The sequence below is a fragment of the Aythya marila genome (assembly GCF_965140915.1).
Source record: "Aythya marila genome assembly, chromosome: 7".
In the NCBI taxonomy this organism is placed as follows: Eukaryota; Metazoa; Chordata; class Aves; order Anseriformes; family Anatidae; genus Aythya; species Aythya marila.
Window position 1 is genome coordinate 18,731,146 of NC_139048.1, and position 24,355 is coordinate 18,755,500.

Sequence of the window (24,355 nt, forward strand, 5' to 3'; positions counted from 1 at the left end):
TCTTTATATGACAGTGAAAGAAGGGTGCTGCCTTCAGGTACTGTGCTTGTGGTGTTAAATTTGCGTTCGCACTCGGGTCCTTTCTTGCAACTGGCTTAAAATATTGTTAGACTTCAACTACTTTTAACAGACTGGTTGCCTCATAGTTACACACCTGTTAGGCAGGACATGGGTTTTCTGGTGTGACTTGCTCCATGCTGGGAGCCAAAAGCTGCAGCAGTACTGCTCTTCTGAGCATTGTGCTGGGTTGGTTGCTGCTGTCCTTAAGGACAATCCTTACCTTTCTGTAGGACAGAGATCTTCCTAAGGATCTCTGATGCCAATCTAGGATTAGAAGTTTCATGACTGTCTGGACTTGCAAGTGTTTATTGCTCATATGGGTTTCATGCTGTTTGCTTGTAGTGAAGCCTTCCTACACAATGTGTGGAGAATATAAGGTCATCTCCTGTAATGCCATTCCAGTCTTACAGGAGACCTTTAGATCAACAATTTGAAAACTTAGAACATATGCCTTAAATAAAGGAAGGAAAGCATGAAGCAGTTATGCCTGCGATATGTTGTTCTTGCCTGCTTTGTTTAATTCTTTCAGTGAATCTCCATGGTTAAGTCAAAATTCTTTATCTTGCCAATGGCCCTCATTGCTCTATTTACACTGGATTCCTTTCTTTCTTTTTCATACTCATTTCAAAATTATTTTAAGGAAATTGGATAATTTAGGTTTTTAGAAGAAAAAAATCCCATCTAGCATGAAACCTATAAACTGCAAGCTGTGGACAGTAGATGAAAATTATCATTAAAAATAACGTGTTAATTTGTTCTTGAGCATAAAAATATTATCTTTTAGAGACTAAACTGCATCTAGGACCCAAAGGATGAACTTTATTTTCAGTTGTTGGCTTGATTCAGCCATCTGTAGGCTGTTGGCAGTTGCAGTCGTTTAAAGATGCGTCTGTCCCTGCTGCGATACCCTTGTTTCTGAATTCCAGTTTTCAAGGGCATGTTGGATTAGCTTGACTAATGAATGTGCCTAATTGAGGGGACTTGACGTTGGATGTAGTTAATCCAAAATAGAAGAAACAGAGCAGGCGTAATGTAACCTTTGTGAGGACAGAGTCATTCTTCTTTTGATTTGTGTGCCATGAAAGACCATTCCTGTTACAGGTGTTGACATGCCGTGGTTTTAAAATCCCCTTCTCGGAGATGCAATGGATGCTGAAGTTGGATTCAGTTTATGGACCCTCTGCTTTCTCTATTGCAGGGCAACAGAAGGACTCTTGTATTCTGGTCTGTTCTCTGCAACTGCACACAGAGAGTGGCCTTTGGTCTCTCTTTCCCTCCTTCCTCCCATCTTTAGCCAGCTGCTGCTGTTTTTACACATCATTAAATCTCATTCCTGCCAAAGATAGAAAAGTTTACAAGGGGATGAGATTTATATGAGTTTATACTGTTTACAGAGCAGTATCCTGGGGCAAAAATGAGTATCCAAGGAAGTGGTGTAAAACACAGCTATAAAAAAGGTAATGTAGGAACTCAGAGTTCTTGTATCAGCAGTTTGGTGCATGTGTCACTATTACAACTGAAAATACTACACTTTCCTGGAGCTGTAGAGTCTGAATCAGAAACCTACAGTCTCCTGGGTTTCATTTCTTTTTCCTGTTCTTTCCTGTCCTTTCCCTTCCTGTCCTTTCCTGTTGTGAACCTTTGTGTGTCAGACATACATACAGCTGTGCAACAGTTTCATACAAGGCAGACATTGTCCTTTCTCACTGTCATGGCACTAGGCATTGGTGTTTTGCCAGATGCAGACTGGGTACTACAGTATCAACAGCAAAAATGAAGACTACACGCTTGATCTTTGAGTGACATTTTTGAGTTCTTATATAATAGGAGGTAGTAAAGAATATATTGGAAGTTTAGGGGCTTTTTGAAGAAAAAAAAAGTCAGTCTGTTTTTGCCACAAGAGGGAGCACATGAGAAATGCCAGAAAGAGGAAACTGCACTGTGACAGTTCCACCTTATATCTTCATTTTATACCCCACAAAGGGATAGGGAGATTTTTGGAGCTCCTCCTATTGCTATGCTTTTATTTATTAGGAAGTACGGGTACTAGAGATGGGAAAAGTCTAGCCAAACCTTGCCGGATGCATGTTTCCTAGTGGTTCTTCCATGAGTTGTCATTATATCTCAGCTTCAGATGTATGTCACTAAGATTTTGTGAATCAAACTCACAAACTAATTTACTCAGTGAGTCTGTCATAGTGCTGTGATGGGGGCTTGGAGCACAGGGAAGAAATATTGTCAATGGTTACAACTCAGCATTGTTTATATTTGGTTGGGGCTGGCACTCTATTACTAAGCCCATTTAACTAAATGGATATTGATTTTAGTTAATTCACTATCCAAGCAAGTCATGCTGATATACTTTTAATGTACTCTGACTTTAGTTATGCTGAAGGGCTACATCTATTTAACTGCATTGGTTTTCATGCCAATTTAGTTAAATCTCTGTAGAAGTGAATATTGACAAGCTCTAAGTGTTTTGTAATGGGATTTTGCATTGTAAGCTCTTTCCCCTATCAGTTCTGCTTTTACCCCATGTTCAGGTTTTCAGCTGGCTTTCAGAGGTAGCATTTTCTGGGTTCCTTTTTTTTACAAAACAAAAACAAACAAAAAAAACCGATTGAATGTTAACACTGTAAGAATTAGCACTTCCAAATCAAAAAATAGCTAGCCTAAAGCTGCTCTTTGTTTTACTTCTTCTTGCTGCAGAGGTGCTGTTATGATAGATGTCTCATGGAGTCATTTCATCTCACAGGATTTATTTTTCTTTTTCTCCTTTGCTACATAAGTTTAACAAACAACTTCCAACCTGCTTGTATAGCGATTAACTCACAGAGTCCACAAAAGGCATTTGCAGAAGTTAATTGCACATGCTTCTCTGCTCATCTGAGGTAGGTGGAATATAAAGCAGCAAGTAAACCTGCTGGGAATCTGTATTTGTGTGGCAGGGCGTCACGCTGTGGGTAGGGGATAGTGTATGATGCAGAGAAGGGAGCAATATGAGTTCCTGCTCCTGGCTCTACTGATGCCTGTTGTGTGACTGTGAACACACTGCTCCCTTTGTGTGCGTGCAGTTCCCTGCCTGCCTGTTCTCTGCTCTGTTGTGATGATAAGCTCTGCAGGGCATGGACCATCTCTTCTTGTGGTCTAATAATGCCATGCACATCCTCATTAGCTACCACTCCCTCTATAGACTATTTTTAGTTGTTGTTTGTCTCAACCAGATGTTACCTCTATCTAGTAGACAGTAGAGACTGCCAGCTGTGTGTTTAGACAGCTCTTAGCCCTTGGTGAACACCTTTAGTCACTATTGTGACTATATTCGCCCTACAGCTCTGTATTTTAGAGTGATACAGCACGTTGGTGTTGTGTTATGGCTGAAACTTTAGCTGTGGCATCAGTGCCAGCTCTTTCAGTGCTGTTATTAACCATTCCTTGGTGCATCTTGGCATTGAGTTCATAAACTAAACAGAGAGAAGCGAAGTTTGAGGCATAATCTGAAGGGTAAATTGCACAGTGGCAGCAGCAAGTAAATGAGCACATTAAATTCAGTTACTTCCTCAAGACTGAGGAAAAAAATCTCTTTAGTCAAGTAAAAATCTTTGCAGTTTAGACAGGCATATTCATTTAGGGCATTTCATCCTGTATTTACAGCTTCTTAAAACTGTCAGGACAGCCTGAGGTTTCAAAAAGATTAATCCAGGGATGCCAGGCATACACCACGCAGGCCAGAACATTCCCCTACCACCCTATTTGTTGGTGGTTCTTCAGATGTGGGCAGGAAGTGGGTCGAGGTCTGGATGAATTACTCTGGTAGTCCTGTCCCTGCTGTGCTCTTACCCAGAGGCAGATTTTTCCCAGTATGTTTAAAAAAAAAAGGAAGTCTTTCAGGTGAGTGAAATTCTAACATGGATTCCTGTGCATGCGATGAGGGCACATCTAGTGATGTGCTGGAATGTGCATGGAATAATGGAATACCTGCATCTGAATCTGTATGTCTACATCCCATCACAAGATGTCACCTGTCACCATTGAGTGACACACACCTGGCATGGGATAGATCTCTAACTACCTGATGAAAGTTTGAGGGGATTACAAGGTTTAAAGGCTTCTGGAAGAGGTGATTTGTCCCATCCCAAGTGAGTGGTTGAGCACCTCCGAGTTGTTTTCTGTTTCAGTGTTAAATCAGGCAGGAGGTCTGAGAGCCATTACAGACTGTGAAGCTCAGGTAGCTCCCATGCTAAAAAGCTGGGCGGGTGAGAGACCACTGGGACTGCTGGCTGCTTTCCTTGTCTCTCCAAGAGCAGTTCAGATGTGCTCAGCAACTCTACTGCCCCAAAGTGAAGTTGTCAATGGAGTTAGTTTTGTGAGGTAAGGGGCATGTGAGTAAGGAGAATGGCATTGAGGTGCAGTTTGTGCTTTTTAAACTGAAATCTGTAACAGACTATTAATTTGTTTGAGTTACAGTCCTCAGCTCCAAATAGACTTGCCACTCTTTTTCACTTGGAAACAACTGCCTGTTTTCATGTTAGTTTATGGGAAAATCCAGTATTTGCCTAATTAGAAATAATCCCAATCTGTTCAGGTAGCTGTGCCCATTCAAAGGGCTGCCCGGCAGCCACGGCAATAGCAAGGGATTCTGCCAAAACCTATGAGGAATTCCAGCTGTGAGCAGATGTGAGAGAGCAGTCCCTGGGTGCCCAAGCACTGCTTCCTCCTAGCTATCATTTCTTTCACAGCTGTGGGAATGCATAAAAATTATGTACAGCTAGGGAGGAGGGGAAAAAAAGATCAGTGACTTTCAAACCTTTGGCTGAAAGCCAGATACGTTGCTGTGGGCAGAGGTTCAGCATTGCAACTGCAGCCATGAGAGAAATTCAGAAATGACTGGGGTTTATTTTTAAAGTGTATTTAATTCCAAGTTTCTTTCTCAGAACGTTAAGCCCTTGTTGGCATGCCAAGGCCCAGCCTGCCCTTTCTCACTCTCCTGGCCCTGACCTGGTCTGTCTCATTCATTCCCCTCAGCTGTTATTAATAGAGATCACTTAGTTTATTTTTCATTCTCTTTCAGCTATTCCCACTCTGCTTCCAGTGCTTGAGGATCATGAGACAGCTGAGATGGAAGCAAGGAAGCTGGGGTGTATAGAAGGGTTAGGTTGCTGACTCCAGGAGAAAGCTCCCTGCCAGGTTTTAATCCCAATGCTGCCCCACATTATTGAGGAGCTTTTAGGGACTTGCTTGCAACAAGAGTGTTTTCAGAGGTGGTTAGTGAATAAGATGACTCAAGCTGTTGTTTTTTTTGGGTCTCAATTTGAAGTGCTCTGCCCAAGTAATTGCTGTTCTTTTCAGTGCAGGTATCCCTTTGAGTATGAGAGTTGGGAGCTGGGCAAGCCAAGTGCCATTGCTAAGATTTCTTGCTGTGCACCCATGTCTTCACATGTCTTTTTGTCATCAAAAAGAACATCTATCATTAGAGTTGGATGTGCATATTTTTGGCAAATAAAAAACTCAAGTTATGGGAAGGAATTGTAAAGACTGAAATTACTTAGTGGATTGCTGCAAGTTAGGAAAATTTGCGTTAAAAGATCGGGGAGACAATTTCATTTTGGAATGTTTTCTGTATCTCTTGGAGTGGGCAGAAATTGTATGGGTGGTTTATTTTTTTCACCTGTAAAGGACAAATTTCAGACTAAGGCAAAGGGATTTTTGCTGATCCACAGTGGTTTTGGGGATTGGAGGGGATTGTTCTGAGGAAAAAAAATAAAACTATCTCTTGATATGCCTTGGATCTGTTTCTTTGACCCTGCATGCTTGCAGATCTTTGAAAACTGCTGGCTACAGTACACAGGTGAATGACATCTATGGATGTGGTTGCCTACATCATTCAGAGGCTGTTCCTGTTATGCTTTGTGTACTGCTAGCAAACCTGTATAGATGACATTAAAAGATGAACTCGAGAAGGATGAAGGGGCCTGAAGCCTGTGGATCCATTGTGCACCCTCTGTAATGAGCTGTGTGTTCATGCTTTCTGCTGAGGGCTGTCTTGACACCCTGAATTGCCAGCTCCTAAAGCTGACCATGCAATTTAGCAGAGGCAACCTTGTTGCTTCTTGGCTATCCACAATTCCTGTACTTGGCTGCTCATGTTATAAAGCAGATTTTCTTTGCCAATTCAGGCAAAGAAAAGCCACACCTAGGAGAATGGAAAGTTTTGTTAGGCTTGCCAGCTACCCTGAAAGTATCCGAGTATGAAAGAGACATTAGGATGAAAGAATCTATTTACTTCTCAACAAATATTAGCATTCATCCATATATATTTTAAATAGCTTTTGAGAAGATCCAGGGACTTCCTGCTATTTGTAACTTAAGAAGGGATTCAGTTTTAGAGCTATTTGGGCAGAAATGTTAACTGCCTCATTAGTTTCTGCAATGGTGATGGCAAGAAGATGGGTGTGACAAGGCAGAACTGTTGTCCATCCAGACAGCAGGCAGAGCGTGCTTCGCACTGGCCTCCCAACAGATAAGTTGTGTCTCTTAGAAGGAGCGCTCCGTCCTGGCTCAGTGGAGTACAACGATCAACACAGCTCTTAAAACTGAGATGTATTTCCTTATAGAGTTAAAAATTGACAAATATATCTAATATAAACACGTAAGGGAGAGGGATGAAAGGAATTGACTATAGGGATTTTCACTGAGATAGACATAATGGCTGCGAAGACAGTTTGGGACAAATGCTATGAAATAAAGTTTTGAGGTAAATAGAAGGAAAAAATCCTTATCCAGCAAAGCCATAGATGTCAGTAGTGATGTATGCTGAGTTCTCTACTGTACAATGATATTATGAAAGCAGGATCTACTCACAAGCAATGAGGCAAGTAGTAGTAAGGCTGATAGAACAGGAGGCTGGAGTAGACGTAGACTTAAGCCAGCAGGAAGAAGGTGAGTCAGTCTCTTTAACGGTGACCCAAGAGAGAGTCTTGCTTTTCCTAAGACAAACAGATTTGTTTATTGAGCCACGTTAATTTGCTAATATTGTAGGAATTGAGCCTTAGAGGTTCCTTTTCTGTCATAAACATGCAAGTGGTGTATACATGTTGTAATGAACTGTTTTAATAAAGTTGATTAGGAAGTATCTGCGCCTCTCTGCTAATAACACCAATCCAACTGGAGAGGCTATAGAGGCAAGAAACTGTTGTTGTGGCTTCCAGCAGGGGCTCCCAGCAGGCAGAGAGAAGATGGGAGGTAGGGGAGGCATCTGAAAGTGGGAAGGGAGAGCTGGGGAAAAGATGGATTCCACATTGAATCATAATCGGTCTGTTCTGTTGGTTTCCTGTGGTGCTGCATTTTGTGTAAGCCCAAAATGCAACCCCAGTTGCTCGTGATGGGAGAAATCTTGCAGGAACTAAAGGTAGCCTTACCCAGCTGCTTTATGTTAGCCTGCATATATGCTGCATAATAACAGAACAGCCAGTAATGCTTTCATGGTAAAATTGCTTTTTTGTAGGTGGCATTCAAAAGATTATGTGGAGCTTGTTATAGGAAATCTGTCAAAAGGAAAACAAGTATGGAAACAGGTTTTTTCTTAAGGGACCAAGCTGTATTGATTATCTTTTGAAGAAAAAATTAGATTCACTTAGCCAATTATCAGAACATTTATAGTGTTGAAGCTAGAAGGCTCAAAGCTTAAAGATGAGATGTTACATTTTCCCATCTGTAACAAAGATTCAGCCTGTACTTTCACCACAGAATGGGTCTCACAATTACCTGTAGAGTTGTGACCAGTGTCGCCACTCAAATGATCTGTGCTCCTGTTGTGAAAGCAAGCCAGGCTCCTGCATGACTCTTCTTTAAGCTTCACATCTGTTGAGCACTGGCTATTGCTATTTTCAGTCTTTTTTTTTTTTTCTTTTCCTTCTTGCAAAACACCAAGAAAACCACTACTGAGCCCTAGGGAAGGTTCCAGTAGCTGGGCAAGATGCAATTCCTTTTAGTAATGATCAGAACACTGTAAGAGCCTGCCTTCTTTTCCTTATATGCTTTTTTTTTGAAATCCTTGTCGGAAATAAGGAAACAGGGCTGAGGCAATGAGGTTGAGTGGTGGGGCATTGAATCACTGCCTGTATGATGGTGATGTGTTGAGTTTGGGGACGGGATTAAGGCCAGGGGAGTGCTGTGTCCCTGTTCTGCCCAGCACATCACAGCTTCTCCTTTTGTTGGTAGCTCTGTGTCCAGCCCATACTCCCTGCAGGGGGTAGGGTCATGGATCTCCAGTCCTAGTCAGCTGATAATTCTGTTGAAAACAAACTTCAACAGACATCTGTTTTTCATAGAAATCAGTCTTCTTGAAATATAACAAAAATCATTTGTTTCAGACACAAATGGCAAGGAAAGAGTCCCGGCCATAAGTCTGGGAAGGTGTTGAGCTGGGCATACAGCGTGTAGCTGTGTGGCAGCATGCAGGTTCACGTATAACGTGTTGGGAGAGGGTTGATGCTGTGAGGTCTACTATTTTGCAGCCTAAATAGTACTTTCTTTACTGCTTTTATCACATACAAATTCCTTCCTAATTAGCCATTCTCTGTCATCTCTTATTGTTGCCAGGATTCATTTTTCCATAACGTATGCATTGTTTTCACATAATACGTTGTTTTTAATGGGCTGTGCATATCTCCCGTGGCTATTTCTGTCTTTGTAACCAATCTAGCATTCTTTGTTCTACTTCTGTCACTGCAGCTTGCAGCACTGTGACTATCTTCACATGCTCTTAATGCTTTTCTACTTACCAATCTTTATAAAGATATTACCTGAACACTAAATAAAACATTACAAGGTGTATTCTCTAGGGAGAGAGAAATGATGGATGATTCTAAATGGAGTAGACCTTAATGCAAAAACAAATGTAGGTATGACACCAGAAGCACAGCTGTACTAGAACGTCTTCCTGCATGTATTGTGAAGAGAGACTTAATGTGTACAAAAGAGCTGAGAGTCTGAGGCTGTTTCAAGAATTTAATATAATTTTAGAGCTGCTAGTATCAAGGATGTAGCCATATCATACAGGCGCTGTTCTGATGGTTCAAACTTATAAAAAAAAAATACTAACAACACCACCAAAACACCCCCTCCCCCCTTTGTCCCCCTCCGTCCCTGAAGGTTTTAAACCTGCAAGCCTTATTTTAACACCAATATGGCCTGCTTATATCATTCCAAATTTATGTTGGATTGGGCATCTTGTCTCTTGCAGCTGGCTTAAAGCTGATGTAAACTCTACTCTGCTCTCGCTAATTTGACAGAAATGTGATTGTGTCCATGCCTGATCTAGCTCAGTCATGCCTTGTTAAGTGATTCTGTAGCTTACAGAGCCAGCATTAATTGATGTGGAACCTCTGCCATATTAAGCAAGACAGAAATAGGAAGTTGTCATCTTCTCCATTTCGCACGTGGGGAGCTACAGCAGGGAACGAAGCTGTGTTCCAGCAGAGTGCAGAGCTGGGCAGCCCGTCAGCCCCTCTTGCTCTGCCGCTGGCTCTGCACAGGGCTGCTCTAGTGCAGTGTCCTGGGCCAAGTGCACCTTTTCAATGAGCCTTTCTGGTAGTTTGGAGCCCTGTGACAGTTTGTTTTGCAGGCTGTGAGTTACTGCTATAAGGAATTTAGGAGCTGTGGGATATGGTACTCAAGTGAGCTCCAAGCATGTTGTTCCTGCTATGTTTTTTTTCCCCTCTGCTTATTTTCCAGTCTCCGTGTAGCAAACCAGTCTGTTTTGTCTGGAGTGCTTTGCCCTTTGTAAGCCAACACTGCCTCTGAAATGTTTCCCATCTCCTGTTGAGTAGTGATTAGTCCTCTTCCTACTATTTATATTTCTGCTTGGATCAAGGGTCTGTCTCAGGCCAGTAATGGCATGGATTATTCCTCTTTCCTTTTGTGCCTGCTTGTAAAAATACAGATGATGATGATGTTAAGCTTTATAATTAGCTGGAGATCTTGTACTTAATGGAAATGTAAGCTTGATCCCAGTGTTCAGAAGAACTGCCAACCAAAGATTCTCCTTTATAGCAGGGTTAGTGCAGGGTCCATACAACAAACATAGTGTTATGTGCATGGGTCATCACGGCAAAATGGGGGAGTCCAGTTACTGTGCCAGCGTTGTGCTAGGTCAGGAAGGCCCAACCGGCACTTTCAGCCGCATTTAGTGGGGCCCTGGAGTTGGCCATACACTAGGCAGATCTCTCAGCCTTCCCGGACTGGGAGTTGGCCACAGGCCTTGAGAATTCACTTGTGGGAATAGCTGTAGAGGAAAATGCTGAGGAAAAAGTTGTTGGTGCTTTAGAAGACAGCAGGAGAGACCTGAGAGCTGGTTGAGAGGAGTGGCAGGTGAGAAGGCTCGATTTCCTGCTCTGGTTGCCATCTCCAAAGGATGGGTTGCAGAGGTGGTCTGCTCTCTCCATCTCTGCTACCTGGCAGACCCAGCCAGGCTCTCCACACTTAACTCCGTCACACCAGGGCAGAACAATTTGGGCAGCTATCAGGACTGGGTGGGAATGGCAGATCCTAGATCTTTCCCACCTGAGGCAGTCCTCCCTGCCCAGGGCTAGCCAGCCAGCTGGGAGACGTAGGCAGCCCTCTGCACACAGGTAGGTTTTTGGCAAAGTTATGGGCAACTGAAAGGAGTCTTGCAGTGGCTAAGGCAGGGCAGCCACAAGGAAGCAGTGTTTCCAGCACAACAGTAACTCAAAATGCTTGCATTTAAGCAACAGGGTTGGAGACAGAAAAGTTGGGCAATGTCAATTTTAACCCCAGCTCTCTTTCTCAGTGTGTTACCTGGTTGCTTAAGTTTGATGTTCTGATCCAGAGCCATCGTTCCCCACTCCTGTCAGTGCAGTGGACAGTTTCAGGAACAGCAGATGTGGCTTCCATAATGGCTCTGTGACCACATGTAGTGGATTGGTGGTGCAGCACGGTGTGTGTTTTACACTGTCAGCTGCTTTACAGCATCAAAATAGGAAGTCTGAAGCATTCTCAGCTAGTGTACTACTCATTGTCATTCTAGTTAGCATATCAAAAAAGATCTAAGGAGACAAGAAAGTGTTCTCACACTTTGGCTACAGCAGCATGTTTAGAGCTCCTAAAAATAGCCAGCTATGGCTCAGGGCCATGAGTGGCAGGACTGAAGATGCAGACATCCTAGCGCTGCACTCTGAAACCTTGCTATATACTTATACTGGAGAAATGGGGAAGAAATGGCAATGCAAAGAATCTAAATGAAGAGGGTAGAAAATCATCATTTTTGGCAGCTGTAGGGAATAGTTGTCCCTGCTCTGAGATTGACATTTATCGTGCTGCCACTGGTGCTTGTGGGTGATAGGGTGGCTAAGCGTGATACCTGTTTGTTGCTAATCACTTGCATACAAAGCATCTTAATCTGTTAGATGAGGATATTTATATCAGCACTGGTGGGTTTCAGAGTTAACATCACAATTCCTGGCTTCCCAAGCGATCCTGAGTGCATTGGCTCCAGGTATATGGGTATGGTTTTCTGCCATGCAATGGGAGAGAGAGGTTGGAGGAGTTGAATGCAGTTTAAAGCAAAATGATGGTGAATTCACATGTAGTAAATCAAGCTTTTAATTTATCATATTCAACATGAAAAGTGAAAAGACTTTCACTGCCTAGGGATGAATGAATAAAGCACAATAAAGCAAACTTGGACTTGTCACACCTATGGACCTGTCTGCACTAGAGGACTGACCAAGATGCTGACAGTCCTTATCAGTGTGGCTAGCAGTGCGGAGGGTTCGGCTGGTAGGTGTTGATGGATCAAAGCATTTCAGAGCACAGACTCCAAATATCTCCTACTCTCCATCTCATACTCCAGTGGGAAAGGAGCTGTCAGAGCACCTTTAGCACTGTCAGCTGCAGGGTCTTTCCTGAACAGAATGGAACTCCTAAGGTGTGATCCAGAGACCATTGAGGGAAAAAAAAAATCTTAATTTTTTTGTCTTCTCTAAATTTTTCTTCTAGGAAAATAATAATCTTGGGGGAAGAAATTTGGGAAAAGATATTGGTTTAGGCTTCCTAGGGAAAATTAGAGAAGTTCATATTATTTTTCAGCAAATAAACTACAAAAAAAGTCATTCTGGGTCATCCCAAGACAGTTTGCTGACTTGTAAACCAAATGTTTTTCATTTAGCTTTATACTTACTACTTTTGTTTAAGCTTTTATTTTGCTGTACACTAGCTTTTAGATGAGAAACATATATCAGCAAAAATAAAGTTCAAATTTATGCAAAATATAATATTTTAGATTTTTTTTTTTGTCAAACCCATCTGCACAGAAATAGAGAAACAGTTCCAACCTCCTTGAAATACCTTCACCTCCTGTAACAAAGCTATAATTTCTTCTGGCTCTGTTCTGTTGTGGAGATGCTTCTATGGGAAGCAGTCCGGTTAAATTACTCTGCTTGAACCAGTCTGAAGCTCGCTGTTACATTACGGTACTCTGGACAAGGACTGGACAAGTGTGAAAACAGAGGTGGTCTCTGGTCAATATAGCTGTCTTACAGAAACTGCCTGCTGTTAGGTATCAGTTATCTGGTGTCACAGGAAATTTTTGCTTAGTGTGAACTATGGGATAAGTTGTGGAGGTAGGTCTGCAGCTTTGTGAATCTAAGCTGTAGGCATATTAGAGTGGGTGCTTCTTCAGTCTGTGCTGACACCCTCCGTCATTCCTGGGAATGCTCCTGGTGGAAATGGAGTCCTGGATTCCAGCTAATGGGCCTAATGCCCTCAGCTGTGGTTATGCACAGGAAAGAAATGGGGCCAGATCCTCAGCTGAGGATAAATTAGGTATTACTGACCTCATTAGAGCTGATTGACTTCTACTTGCTGAGAATCTGGCCCAGTATCATGACTGTATTTATTTCCTCTGCTGCACCTTGAAGTAAAGGCAGCTTTTGTTTGACCAAAAGAGTTTGTATTCTAGTTGGGACAATTACTATTGTCATTGTCTGCTCCAAAGAGAGAGTGTTATCCTGCTGTCAGCTCTGGTGGAGAGAAAGGGACTGTTAGGTCGCTGCTCTGAGGAAGAATCATCTGAACAGAAAGGGTCCTGACCTAGGCTCAGCGCTGGAGGGATGCAGGTCACAGGAGAGCAGTGGTGTAGCCCTTAAGGAAGGCATATCCTTGGGTAGGCGGGGAGCCTGCGCTTTGGTTTCCTCATGCTTTTACATGAAAGAGAGAAGTTCAGTCTCAGTCTCCTGCCTGGTGGAGGGATGGGAAAATACAAACACTGAAGGCATTGTTGGTACCTTGATGCTTCAGTCTGGCTGTAGCCTAGATTTCAGCTTTGAAGACATTGAATTGTCAAGGAAAACACAAAGTACTTGAATGAGCTTAACAAGATGATCACGACTCTGTTTACCAGGGTGGCTCGCTTAGAGCAGTGCTTACAACACCCGGGGAAACAGGAAGAAATTGTAATTAAAGGCAGCTTTGAAATTCAGTATGTGGTTGATTTGCATTTTACTATTTATTCCTGTCTTTTCCCTTGCTCCTATAAAAGCCTGGGGTGGTTTGCATGGTGAGGCTGGCATCACTGTGTTGCATTATGTATGCTTGAGGGACTGTGGAGTGGCAATTGTGCAATGGGGATGAAAATCACAGCTCACTTCAGGGAGAGGAGGGAAAAAAAAAAAAAAAAAAAAAAACTTTTATCTTAACTGCTGCCTGGGGCTTTCATCCTCTTGATTGCACACATGGGGAAAGGTTCTGACTCCCGTTTACCAGCAGTGCTGGAGGATGCAGTGAGGCTGCACGGCACTGGAAGGTTATTCTCAGGGGTTTGTGGCTGTGGAGCAGCAGGATGAAGCTATCCCCACAGAACCTGTGCTGCTAGCTTATGTTGCATGTGTAGTCTTTTTGTTCAGCTCCCATATCCCTGTCCTTTTTATTTTCGTTATCCTGTTTGGGGCTGAGAGTAGAGATGGCTGTGCTAAACACAGGAGGACTGGGAGTGGGATTGCACATATTTCCTGTGCTGATGTAAGCAAAGGCTTCTTCCCTGCTCTCTTAATGCTTACAGGTTTACAGTGATTATCCAGTCCTCTTTTACCTAGTGTGTCACTAAAACTATGCTTTGTACTCAGTTCCACCACTAAAAGTACGTTACTAAATCAGTTCCATTTTGAGCCATTCTTTGCTAGTGCCATAGATGTATTTATGTCCTCATTTTGTTTTAGGCACCTACATAATTTCATGTATTCCACTTCCAAAGTGAACTAAGCAAAATGTAACAAGTCTGTGGGGTTTTCCATGGGCCTGCACTGTGACCCAAAGACCCAAAGGTGCAAAGTCTTTTTTCCCCATGGGAGCAGTGGCTCCCTGGCCTCTCAAGTCCATGTTAAAGCAGCAGCAGACTTTTAAGAGAAAGTCAAAATGTCCCTGGTGCTCAGATCATGTCCCCATGCAAAAGTGTGTCTTTCTGCAGGATATTCAAGGTCATCTCAAATTGCCCTGCTATCTATATGCAAAATTTTTATTGCAAATATATGGCACTTCTCCCCAGTGTGCTGACCTGCCGTCAGTTGTCGGAACCACATTAGGTGATATAAGGACCTTTGCTGTAAGGACACAGCGTAAACTATAGAGCTGCTAGTCTGTCCGCATCCCCCCCACCCCCCGAGCATATTTTTCTCAAATTCCATAGGAGCAATCACGTAGGGATACAGGTTACTGCACTTCAGAGGAAAATGAGACTTGCCCTCAAAAATCCTAGCAGCAGGTGGAGATGACATAGCTGAAGGATGGCTGTATATTGCTGTGGCTTAGACTTGGGCTGGACTGAGGCAGGTGGAGATCCTGAGGAGGAAGAGCAAAGATTCTTGAGCATATTTACAAGGGATCCTGAAGCAAAATCACGGGTCTGGACTGTTCAGAAAATCTGGATCTACCTACTTTGAGCTTTGGCTTTACGAAGGTCATAAAGACAGGCTGCTTGCTCAGGTGGAAGAAATACTTAAGCCTGAATTCACATGCTGTGTCTTATTGTGTGTGTGCTTTCCTTACAAACCCTAATTCTGAATACCATGACTATGTCAAACTTGCTGCTTTCATTAATAGAAAGGTGTTTTTTATTTTTATTTATTTATTTATTTTTAACAGCTTGTGGCTTTATTTTAAAGCTGCTGAGTAGGATCTGTATAGGCTTAGAAAATAGAAGATAAATAATAATGAGAAAGTCCCGTTGGTTAGAAGCCAGTCTCATGATTTTGGTCAGCTGACCTGAGATTTGTGAATGCCTGGGGTGGCAGTGATTCAGAAACCAGATCTGTGCAGGCTGGTTGACAAACAAAAGTCACCGTTATTTTAGAGAAGTGTCATTTAAAAATGAATTAAGATAAAGAATGCCTTCTGGAAACTTTCAGTGGACTTCACACTCTATCGTAATCTTGTGTATCAAGTGGCCTTTCAACGCATCACTGCCTTCAGCTTAACACACCCTGGTAAGCAAAATGGAGAACAGAGATGTCCTAGTGAAACAGGGTCTGTTGCTTCTCCCCCTCACCCGTTAAACTAGAAGAGGAAGGTAGGACAAATTCTGTGGTCTTTATGCAGGGAAATTCCCATCAACTTCAGGGGGAGACTTGGTTCAGTGAGAGGTACAGAAGCCAGCCAAAAGTTTGCATTAATTTTTATTTCTCTTTAGGAAGTTACTATCACATGTTTATGAACTGTAGCCACAGGGCTTTACAAAGGTGAGCAGTAGAGTAGTGATATGCCTGTAACTCAGTGGACTTCTGGCAAATCGCTGTAAATTGCAGCCTTCACAGTTTGTAAATCCTTACTTCACCGAAACACATGACTTTAGGAATACAGCCAGAGCTGCCTGAACGTACCCATAGTGCAGGCATAAACTGTGCAGCCCTTAAAACCCGTTCTTGCTGTGGGACAGATAAGCATGAAGAGTCTTGGTGTTCTGCAAATGAATCACTTAGCTCATCAGTGAGTGCCTTGATTTAATGAAGCCATAGTATGTTAATGTTAAGACTGCAAAAAAAAGCTGTAAAGTTACAGGCACGCTAACTAGCTACAAGCATTTAAAAGCCCAGGCATGAGCTCCTACTTGGCTATCCTGGCCATAATTAATGATGACAACTCTGTTGGAAAAATAATTATTTTGCTTGCTTTTAAAGACAATTACTTGCTCGAGGCAAGCGAGGGGGTGGGATTTATGTGGCTGTAATGAGCATATGGAGATGGCATCTTCCCAGAAGAATATTGTAGCCACAGGATCTTTTTAATTGACCTGAGATTCCTTTGTTCTGTAGATAGAATTTATGTATATGGCCACAGACTAAAATGACCCTGCTTGTTTTGGGGCAGGCTGTTTTTAACTGCTGAAAGGAGCAAAGGCAGCTTTTATCTGCCTGATCAGCAACAGACAGGAATTTCTCCCAGATCGCTTTGTGGCTGGGGAGGCGAGGAGAAATCTTTTTAAATGGGCACCCTGAGTGTGTGCTCTTGCCATCTGATAAAGCAGAAACCCGTGGTATGGCAGCAGGCTGGACTGAGACATGTTGCAGTCATCTGGTCTCCTTTCTGTGCCAGGGCTCACACAGCATGGCAGCTTTTGCCCAGTGTGAGGCCAGGCTGTGCACTGACCCCAAGCTCGGTCCCCTTCCAGCCCCAGCGTGGTTTTGGAGAGTGGGGAGGGAGCCCCTGCTCCTCCATCATGCTGGGGGCTGGAGGGCACCTGCTGCACTCTCAGCACCTCCTTCCCCACCAGTCACTGCCATTCCTCTCCTTCAAGGGTGATGGGAGCCATGTGCTCTTACCACGTAAGCTGTAGCATGTGTTTTAGCAGGAAGGTAGAGTCCTGTCGCCTTTTTCTCTTTGGGTTTCATGCTGACTTTGCCCAGGTGGGAAATAACAGCAGAAAGTCCCCCAAGGCTGTAACTCGGAGGAAAATTCCAACATGCGGCCATGACTAACTGCTTTAATAGAAAGCAGCAGTTTTCATGTCTGTTGCCTGTCACTCCACCGTTCCTGTAAGGTGGTGAAATCCTCTTGGGCTACAGGGTTAGGGAACCTAAAAACATACATGCTGATCGCTTCTGCACATTCAGAAAAATCTCCCTCCATCTTACTCCCTTTTTTTCTGTCTTGCGGTCATTGTGCAGAAGTCATGATACCTTTCTCCAGTTCCCATACGTAAGATGGGGAGGATGATGCTGGCTTTCTTAGTAAAGCATTTTGAAATCTGATACTGAAACTTGTTACAGAAAATGCAGTGATAAGAGTCTGAGGTGCTTTTCTCTGCTGCGGGCAGCCTGCAGCTAACAGCAGAGATCGCGTGTTCCATGTGCTCTGCGGTCGGTCTCTGTGTTTTTGGAGTGCTGGTATATAACAAAAATATTTAGATTTCATGCGGTCCCAGTTATATATAGTCGTTTCTGAAAGTGTTACTATAGGAAGCAGACTGAAAGCTGCGTGAATGATATTTAAGGGTTTGGATCCAATTCAGTCTGTTCCTAGTATCTGCAGATTTTTGTCAGGGTACAAATTGTCATGATCTCTGTTTGGAGAGCTGATTAAGGAAAGCTGTGCCTGAGCAACAGAGTAATGCCGGGGGAATGAAGACTAAACAGTTCCCCTGTCTTGAAGAAGCAAGGTCTTGGGGTCCCCCAAAGGAGATTGCGGCAGCAGGAGGTGGTTTGTGGAAGACAGCCTGTGTTTCGGTGCCCTGGGTTAGAGAGAAATGTTTGTGTAAGCCCAGGGTTCTCTCTGGAAATGGTGAGTCTAGCAGGAGGGCAACCTCTGCTGCTAGCTCCAAGGGCAGAGCTGGAAGTGAGGCATAATGTGTAGGGTACTGGAGCTGAAAGCAGTAGGGTTTTGTGTGAGGTCATAAAAGGGCCAGTTTTATAGGCAGCTGGGAGGGATTACTGCATTAGGCTAAATTTGCCCTGTGTTAAACTGGCAGAGAAGGGAATTCCCTTGGGGTGCTGTGGTTTTACTGGGTATTTTTTTATTTTAAATTTACTGTGAGGAAAAAGGCACGCTTGCTTCAGCAGAAACTCCAGCCTGTCATTGTCCGGGGAGCATGTTGTCTGGCAAAGAGGAAGCTGAAGGAGAAAGGGGATGTTCCAAGGGCTCTTTGGGCTTGATCTTCTTTCCCACATACCGCACAGTGACAGTGAGAGGAAGTAGCATGAGGTTCAGGGATGAATTCTGTGAGGAAACTGCTGAGTTTCTCCTTCAAAATAACCAGATTCTAGCATAAATCTTTGGTTTGGGTCTTCTGAAGGAATGAAGAGTGGCAGAAAGCCTCGCCACCCTCCAGACTTCAGATTCTGCGGAAAGATTTGAATGGCTGTAATTGCATTAGTAAGAGAGAAAATTGTGTCAGATCCTCTTCTTGGATGACATGAGATTAGGATCAGGCATTGTTTCCAGATTAAATACAGCATAGACAGACTTTGACCGATTCCTTCCCTACTTGCACATTGTGGTGTCCTTCAGTCTTTGGAGGAGAGATGTTCAGTTAAATGCTGTCTGATCATGGATGGAGCAGGCAGAATCACAGTGGTTATGGCTGGAGGGACTTCTAGAAGTCCTTTGCCCCAACCCCCTTTTCAAGCAGGAGGTCTATGTATATTAATGCATGCAAGATTATTCCAGCTTCTGGAGCAGAAGGTATCGGGCTGCCTCCGAGGGCAGGACAGTAACTAGCTTGACCCCCGCAAAATCCATTCCAGGTTCATCTCCATGTCCAACCCCCAGCCTGCAGCAGCAGGTGACATGTGGCAGTTACCTGGCAGTGATGTGATGAGAGAATTTGGGTTGGTGTGGTGGTACAGATGCAGTAACAATGGTATGTATTGAGTATTACAGGATTTATTAATGCTAAACTATGGTAAAGTTTTTCATATTTCTACCTGAATGGATTTTCCACAGGTATGCAGGCAAATTGGCTTTCCTAAATAAAATATTTGTATGCTGACAAGTGATTAAAAAAGGAAAAAAAAAAAAAAAAAAAAAGCCCTGCTATTAGATCTATGCGTGGTGCCGTGCACCCCTAGCTTGTATACTTTTCATTATAGAGTTATTTGTTCTTGTAAGAGTAGTACTGGCTTCATTCAGACCATTTGCTTTGCTAGTCTAGAAAGCTGACTTCAAATCCAGTCATGCAAGAGGTTATAAACATTCTCCCTGGCAGCCAACTGGTTTACTTGCATCTCCGTGCAATGGTGACTTGGCAGTACCCCAAAGACTGGAAGCAGTAAAAGCCAAGAGCTGAAACACCCCTGGAAATACAGATCGCTTGCTTTTACACATTTTCCATAACAAGTCCCTGAGTTTTTAAAAGCAAGTGCCATTTTCTGTTCGTTACATATAAGAAGACCTGAGGCATAGAGAAATGAGTGTGCCCAAGACTACAAGGCCCAATTTGTGGAATTGTCCTTCATGTTCCTTCCTATTCCAAGGAGCGAGGGTGGAAGGGGTGCCTGGGCAGGCGATACGTGGCAGTAGAGTGAATCAGTGGCAGATGACTGGGAGGAGCACTAGCGTGGGTAAATGTAGTTGCCATTAAATGTCCTATCCTAACTTTATGCAGTTAGAAAGGAATATGAAGTCAGCACCAAACTGCTTTACGCTGTCCGTTGAGGTAGCAGAAACAAGAAGAATAAAACAGAATTTCCAGATTGGATCATCCTGGCTGGAAAAAAAAAAAAAAAAAAAAAAAAAAAAACAAGAGAGATTTTGGTGGTCTTTGGTCCTCAAAGCATTATAGCAGCATGAGGGAAAATAACCAGCTGTAATCACAGAGTGTGAAGCAGTGGGGTTAAGCACTTGTTCTTCTCCTAGGACCCACTTCCCAAGTACCTCAAAGGTTTTTACAAATGCAAATTGTAGCATTGTCACCCCATCTGAAAGACAGGGAAACTGAGGCATAGGAGTATTGGGGTAACTAACTGGAATTGAAACCCCTGATAATTTATTTAACTGCTTAGCAAGGCTTCCTTTCTTCAGAAGTGCATAGGAACAAGATGCAGGAATAGCCTGGTAAAGTGATGTGGAAAATGTTATCACTGTAAACCTCTCTCTAGACAAGAACTGGTTAATAAAATCTTTTTTTATGTTATTCAAACCTGATGGTGTCTTTTTCCTTCTCAACGTATTGTTGGTTGCTGTAGCAGCTGAGTAATGCAGAAGTTCTGCCTGAAAAAATGCTTCCTCCTTATATGATACTGTACATATTGTCATGGAAATTGTCCTCATTTCCCCCGAGCACACTTTAAATAACTCGAACAGCAGTGCTAATGAGCAGAAAGATATCTGCAATCCCCACCGTGCAACTTGACATACTTTATCCCACTCTGAATTCCCCTTGCTCATCATTGAGCATTTTAAAGATCTGGTATAATAATTTGCTTTCTCTCTTTGGTCCAGTCATTCTGCTCTTAGCACTTGGTAATAAAAGGTCAGCTTTGGCTGAAACCTTAGTGTTGCAGCCATGCCGTTTTTTACTGCCAAATATCTTAAGAAAAACAAGTGTCTCCGAAAGGGTAAGTCATGATATTTTTGGTGTGTTTAGTGTTGTCTGTTTTGCTTTAAATCTCAGTAAAGGATTTATTTTGAATTAACAAGCAGTGGGAATGGGTCTATTCATAGTGCCGGTCGGTTAGCACAGGGGTTTTGTTATGCTGTGCACATTTTTGGTTCAAGATACAGTGTATGTTATTATCTTGCATTTTACATTCACTAAAGCCGACTAAGCGAGAGAATGTTTAACCCTTTAAACATGGAGCATATGTTTTGCACGGGGACGAAATCCCTAACGCAGAACAAAACAGAAGCTGAATGTCTGTGTGTATTTGTTTTTCCTGATAAGTTAGGTAGGCAGCTGGGTAATGCTCCAGTATTTTGTTTCTGTTGACAAAAAGATTTTTTTCCTCTATGCTGAAATAACAAGCTAAATAACACCAAGTGAAGGAAATGCTTGTTTCCTCCTAGCATCTTTTCTGTGCAGGGTGACCTGAGTGCATGATTCCACAAAGATTTTTAGCTCGCTGTTGTGATGTTTGCTTATTGAATGGCTGTGTGGGCTCCAGGTGGATACAAAACTGGGAGCAGCTTGCTTCTAGCACTATAAAAATTAACGTGATAAACTCCTAATAGAGAAATACATTCCTTGTATTCTTCTCATTCTGTTTCATGTGTCTTTAGTGTGAAATTTATCTAGCCAGCAGTGCCGATAGGGGTTCTGCATAAAGGAAAGTAGCAATGACTGCTTGTAGCTGGGACATGGAGCAATTGAGATCTGACCTGCTTACCTGGCTAACCATTTATAGCATGCATTTTCCTAATCCCTTTTTTGAATAGGAATCATTTCTACAGCATAGCTAGAAGCTGGAAGTGTAGGTTTTAATTGCAGGTTTAAAGTTGAAGAAAAGGTTTTGCAGAAATGAAATTTGCTTTCTTTAACCTACCTTTGTTTTTCCTGATGGGTTCCTATTTAAAATGGGACTGCACAGCAAGAGATAACAGTGGTGATGCGAGAAGTGAGTAAAGCTTACTCGTAGTTGCTAGCACCAATCTCTAGTATTCTGTTGAGCAAAATGTGTGCAGGTGTACACAAATATGCGCCATCATTCATGAATTTCTAAGGATGTAATTATACCAACAAGACATTTATTAGAAGGATGAGAAAAAAAATTGAATTCATTTGCTTTTAATTTTTTTTTGTTTGCTTTTTTTTTTTTTTTTTTTTTTTTTTTTTTTGTATGTGCATACATGTATATATCACAGAATCACAGAATTTCTAGGTTGGAAGAGACCTCAAGATCATCGAGTCCAACCTCTGAAATATACCAGTTTAGAAGGGGGTGTTGGACAATTTTTGCTCCCCCTTTTTGCTCTCCTACTGAGGATGGGTGGCTGATGGGTGCTGCTTTCCCTTACCTCATGTGTCACGGCAGAAATACCTCTCAAGACAGACACTTATGAAAGGTGCCTGCCTTACCTGTGTGTGCAGGAAAGGGCTGGGTGTACAGCCAGGAAAAGTAAGGCTGTTTTGGCAGGTGCAAACTGAACATAAAATTACCAAGCCCTGATGTCTCTTAGGCAGCAGGGTGTGTGCATCTATTTGGTCGGTGATGTTCCCTTCCCCACTGTGGTAAGGAGCTGCGATGTGTTAGACACAACAGGGTGTGGAGGCTTGGGGCTCGCTATTAGGCATCCAGCGTGAGTCAGTGCGGCTCTCCAAAGGCTACAGGATGAAACTGGGGAACCTTTGCCCAGTGAACTGCTGCTTGCTGCTGCTCCACCGTCATTTGGCATCCTTGGGGGCAGACTTCTTGCAGGTGTGTTTGGGGCTAAGCCTTAAGAAGCAGCAGCAGGACACGAACTGTGGCTGTGGGGCTTGCCTTAGTGCTGCTGCATCTGCTGGGGGCTGTTGCTAGTGCTGCAGTGTGGTGGCTGTGAGTTGACTAGCCCTAGAGCTCAGCCTGGGGAGAAAGACTTGCACGTTCAAGAAGAAAGTGAAGAGCAGCTTGGTACCCAGCCTGTGCAAGGAACAGGGGGCTAAGAAGTGATTATTTTTAAAATGGAATCAATACGGGTAGAATCTGAGTCTTGGAAAGGTTGCTGAGGCAGGCTTAGCCAAAACCAGCAAGCAACTAGTCATTATTTTAGGGAGTCACTACCAACATGAAAATCTTCAGCTAAATGAGTACCCCAAATAGATTTTCTCTAAAAGCGTCTTTCTGGACCAAAGAGGGTAGGGTGTGTCACTTCTCTGAGCCTACTTCGGCCAAATCCTTTTGATGTGTGAAATCCATCTATCTGTCTGAATATCTCTTGGTCCAGGCATGCTGACAGGCTGGGGACCCTGCTCCCTTCTGATTCCCTTTCTGCTCTGTGTTAACCTTTTTCCACTTGCTTCCAGGACAGCCTGGGAAGGGAAGTGCCAAAACATTAAGGCAGAGTCAATGCATTTGGTTAGGGAGTGCTGAGGTAGCTGGGTGCCTCCCTGAGCTGTTTAACATCTATCTGTCACTAACGTTGCTTTGAACAGGCTGGACTCCTGCCAGTTTTTGAACCACTTTCCATCCAGTTACTCGAGGCAATCCCTTCTAGCTCCCTTCCAGAAAGCACTTCATTCGTACAGTTTTTACTGTGATCTAAGTAAGGAGATTTCAATTCTTCCCAGTAAGTAAATGCGGTTGTTAAAAGGCATTAAATGATTACAGAGTGCCCTAGGCATAGTATCAAAAGTGTGGTTGCATAAAAGCTGTAGTAGCCACAGGCTCCAATGGGTCTGTCCTTGCTTGCTGTTCCCAATGCCTGTGAACATAAGAGCAAACCAGCAAGAGCAGAGATGTCTGTGCATGATCTTTCCCATACATTCAAACGGCCTAGGGACAGGAGCTGAGTTATGAACAAGTTTGTGGCCAGAAATGTTGGTCACATGGGAAAGAAAAGTCCCAAATTAACACTCCTGATTCAGCCTTAATGAGGGAACTTTCCCAGGTCAATGCAGGAAGTGGCCAGCAGAGCTGAGAACTAGGATGTGATTTTCCAACATCTTATTGCCTGAAATCCCAGGCAGTGCAGGGATTTCTCTTAGCTTTTTGGACAATGTTAGCTCCAAGTTTCTCCTTAAGTTAGTTTTCCATTTTGTCTCTTCACAAGTGCACTGGGCCAGGCTAGGATGCTTTTTGGATTAATTTTCTGCACTGTTTGTTTTTTGTTTGTTTGTTTATTTGTTTTGTTTTGGTGGAGGGGTTGAGAGAGCCTTGGCACACCCCTGAAATAATACAGGTAAGACAGAGTACAATGTTCTCTCATGTTGTGCTTAAAAAAAAAATCTGTGGAGATTTCCAGCAGGTCTCAGCTGGTGATGTATCCTTAGCCTACTCTGATCCCCTGGTAAAACCTACAGCAATGACAAGTTCTGGAAAGACACAAGTAGCAGCTCACTTACTTCCTCTCTCTCCAGTTTTAAGCAACATCAAACTCCTAACAGTCGTGTCCCCCCACCCACATTAAACAAGTCATTAAAAGAGTGAAAAAAATTTACCATGTTCAGCAGCCTGTTGTTAAAACCAGCTGTTCTCTCGTCAGCTCTCCTACAATAAAATTTGTCTTCTGTTGGCCGTTCATTGAGCTCTGGCTCAACACTACTCAAAACTGCGCTGTAAAACAGTCAGAACTTCCTCTGATCTGGCAAGTCACCGTTGGTTTTCACCTGTCCCTTGATTTCTAGTGGAGAAAAAGAAAAAAAAACAAAACACCAAAA

The 24,355-nt window shown here is 43.0% G+C and overlaps 1 protein-coding gene across 7 annotated transcripts in view; it reads left to right on the plus strand.

The window, feature by feature from the left end:
• Nucleotides 1–24,355, plus strand: part of ARHGAP22 (Rho GTPase activating protein 22) — a gene marked incomplete at its 5' end in the record, with an annotated part of 145,886 nt that overhangs the window by 63,679 nt on the left and 57,852 nt on the right. Inside the window, one exon of one of the 7 annotated variants that reach the window (XM_082765341.1) lies at nt 20,499–20,621. The exons of the other annotated variants lie outside the window; for them this stretch is intronic. Coding sequence (XP_082621467.1) covers nt 20,570–20,621 — 52 coding nt within the window. Of the gene's footprint in view, nt 1–20,498; nt 20,622–24,355 lie in introns of those variants that run through there. 7 annotated transcript variants of the gene reach the window in all.